The sequence below is a fragment of the Haliaeetus leucocephalus genome, unplaced genomic scaffold (genome assembly GCF_000737465.1).
Source record: "Haliaeetus leucocephalus isolate CR32 unplaced genomic scaffold, Haliaeetus_leucocephalus-4.0 Scaffold214, whole genome shotgun sequence".
Classification (NCBI taxonomy): domain Eukaryota; kingdom Metazoa; phylum Chordata; class Aves; order Accipitriformes; family Accipitridae; genus Haliaeetus; species Haliaeetus leucocephalus.
The window spans coordinates 711,976-714,778 of NW_010972650.1; the positions used below are offsets into that span (position 1 = coordinate 711,976).

A 2,803-nucleotide genomic window follows, 5' to 3' on the forward strand; every position below is an offset into this window, starting at 1 on the left:
ACGGGGAGCCGCAGGGCCTCCTCCAGGGGTTCGGGCTCGGGCTGGGGAGGGGGCTCAATGCCCGGTATGGGGGGCGGCTCAGAGCCGTAGCGCCGCCGGAAAGCCTCGTCCTTCTCCTTAATCATCCGCCGCAGCGTGTGGACCTGGTGGCTCGTGTGCTCGTAGGTCTCCTGGGGACGGCAAGCATCAGGCTGGGGGGACGGGGGACGGGACCCTGCCCCGCTCCCCACAGCCCCTCCCCATGTACCTTGACCACCTCCAGCTCCTTCTCCCGCTGCAGCAGCTGCTTCTCCAGCTCCGCCACCCGCATCATGTTCTCGTTCTCCAGGTCCAGCAGCTTCTCCGTTAGCTGGGGAGGGGGGAAATGTGGCTGTGACACTGGCTTGGGGACCACCCACCGAGTCCCCCGGTATCACTGTTGATCTCCCCAGGGGCAAAGCCAGACCCTGGGAGGGGATGCCCCAGGACATGATGAGGAGCATCCCCACGTCCCCCTGCGTTCACATACATGGGACAGATGCTCCTCTAGCTCTTCCACCTTCTCCAGGGCCACATTCTTGGTCTCAGCATCCTCCAGCAGCCCCCCCACGTCAAAGACATTGTCCAGGTATGCCTGGATCTGCACCTGCAGCTTCTCGCTCTCTGTGTGCCTCGACTTCTGCAGGCATCGGGGCAGCGTCAGGGATGGGGGGGCTCCTTGGGGCAGCCCCCCTGGCCCCCCCAACCCCCTGTACCTGCAGGAACTCCTCCAGCCCCAGCTTGGTGAACTCATACTGGAGATGGACGCGAAAGTTCATGTCCTCCACTGAGTGCACCACAATGTTGATGAACTGCATGCAGGCGACCTGCGGGCAGGGCTGGTGTCACCAGGAGCCCCCTCAGAACCCCCTGTTGTCCCAAAGACCCTCCCCCTCGCCCAGGACCGGGTGTCCCACCATGAAGTCGATGCTGCTGTCCTCGTTGCGGAAGTAGTCCATCAGCCGCTCGAAGCGGTGCTTCTCCTTGCAGACCTGAGCGGGCAGCAGACATGGGGTTAACGTGGCTTTGCCCCCCCACTGGCCACTGGTCCCCCATCCCCTGGGCTCCAGTCTCCTAATCCCAGTCTGGTACCCCCAGACCCCCCATTCCAGCCTGACATCATCTTGCCTGATCCCCCTACGTTCCAGAATCCCCATCCCAGCCTGGTCCTGGTGTCCCCCATTCCTCCATTCCCTGGGTCCTGGTTCCCAATCCCAGCCTGATTGTGGTGCCCCCAGTGCCCCCCATCCCAAACTGCTCCTGCAGCCCCTGCTCCCCCCGTACCTCCTTGAAGTTGTCGAAGGCAGCGAGGATGATCTCGTGGCCGCCCCTCACCAGGCAAACGGCCGCCAGCAGCTCCAGCACCAGCGCCTTTGTCCTAGGGCAGAGCAGCACCATCACCATCAAACCTGGCCGGCACCGGGACCACCCCCACCAGACCCCCCCTTCTTACCTCGGGTTCTTGTTATTGAGGCTCAGGGCGATCTCGTTGACGGCATGAGGATGGGACATGACCAGGTTGAAGCCGTACTGTGGGGACGGAGTGGGGACGGCGTTAGCAGTGCCGGCGTGGCGCAGCGGCAGCATCGGTGTCCCCCCCATCGCGGGGCGGTGGTACCTGGTAGTTCATGATGGCCCGAAGACACATGATGCAGAGATGGACGTCATCCTTCTGGCTCACCAGGCGTGAGTTCTTCAGCGCCCTGCGGCTTGGCAGTGTGCCGTAGCTGGGGGGGGACGGACACAGTGCACCCATGAGCGGGACCCTCGCACCGCCGGTGCTGCACCGCCAGCGCTCGCCCGGGCAGGGGAACCGGCCCCGTGGGGACCAGGGTGGGGACAGCATGGGGACAGCATAGGGACAGCAGGGGTTTTGGAGGGGCAGAGGCAGAGAGAAGCGGCTGGAGGGCGAGAGGGACAGAGGCTGGCGGAGACTCGGAGCAAAGCCGCCGCGAGCACCGGGCCGGCCCCGGGCAGCCGGTACTTACCCGGCGGGCGAGCGGCGAGGGGGGCGCAGAGGACAGAGAGAGAGAGCGCAGCCAGAGAGGGGGGGGCCCGGCCCTGGAAGCAGAGATGGGGCGCGTTCCCCCGGGGCGCGGGGGCAGAGCCAGAGTGGGGGGCGAGCGGAGGCAGCGCGGCCACGGCAGGCAGAGGTACGGGCAGGCGGCGTGGGCAGGACGACACGGCAGCGCCGAGCTGCTACGGGTGGCCAGGGCACGGCACGCACGGCCGGCAGGATGGGACGCGGCATGCAAGGCGGCGCAGGATGTGGCACGCACGGCACGTGCCACAGCCACACCGTGCGCAAGGCACAGCGTGGCGCTCGGGGCGCACCACAGGGCAGCCGGCGCAGAGGACATGGCACATACCGTGCACACGATGGTGTACGGCACAGGGCAGGACAGTGCACGGCCCAGTATGCGCCACGGGCAGGGCGGTGCATAGCACAGGGCAGGATGGTGCAGGGCACAGCACGCACCACGAGCAGGATGGCGCATAGCATGGCATGCACCACAAGGCGGTGAGCACACGGCATCCACCACAGACAGGATCGTGCATGGCATATCACACACCGCAGGCAGGATTGTGCGTGGCACAGGGCACGACACACGCCATGGCAGGATGGTGCTTGGCATAGCGCACGCCCCGGGCAGGACGGTTCACGGCCCACGGCAAGATGGTACGTGGCATATCACACACCACGGGCAGGATTGTGCGTGGCACAGGGCACGATGGCACGGCACACACCACGGGCAAGATGGCGCATGGCACGGCACACACCACG

The 2,803-nt window shown here is 66.2% G+C and overlaps 1 protein-coding gene across 1 annotated transcript in view; it reads right to left on the bottom strand.

Annotated features, from left to right (window-relative positions):
• Window positions 1-2,803, bottom strand: part of FMNL3 (formin-like 3) — an 8,616-nt gene that overhangs the window by 4,604 nt on the left and 1,209 nt on the right. The window contains exons 3-10 of the mRNA XM_010566568.1: window positions 1,637-1,942; window positions 1,472-1,548; window positions 1,303-1,396; window positions 936-1,010; window positions 735-845; window positions 509-658; window positions 248-349; window positions 3-170 (exon numbers count right to left, since the gene is read on the bottom strand). Of these exons, the coding sequence (XP_010564870.1) occupies window positions 3-170; window positions 248-349; window positions 509-658; window positions 735-845; window positions 936-1,010; window positions 1,303-1,396; window positions 1,472-1,548; window positions 1,637-1,942 (1,083 nt within the window). The remainder of the gene's footprint in view (window positions 1-2; window positions 171-247; window positions 350-508; window positions 659-734; window positions 846-935; window positions 1,011-1,302; window positions 1,397-1,471; window positions 1,549-1,636; window positions 1,943-2,803) is intronic.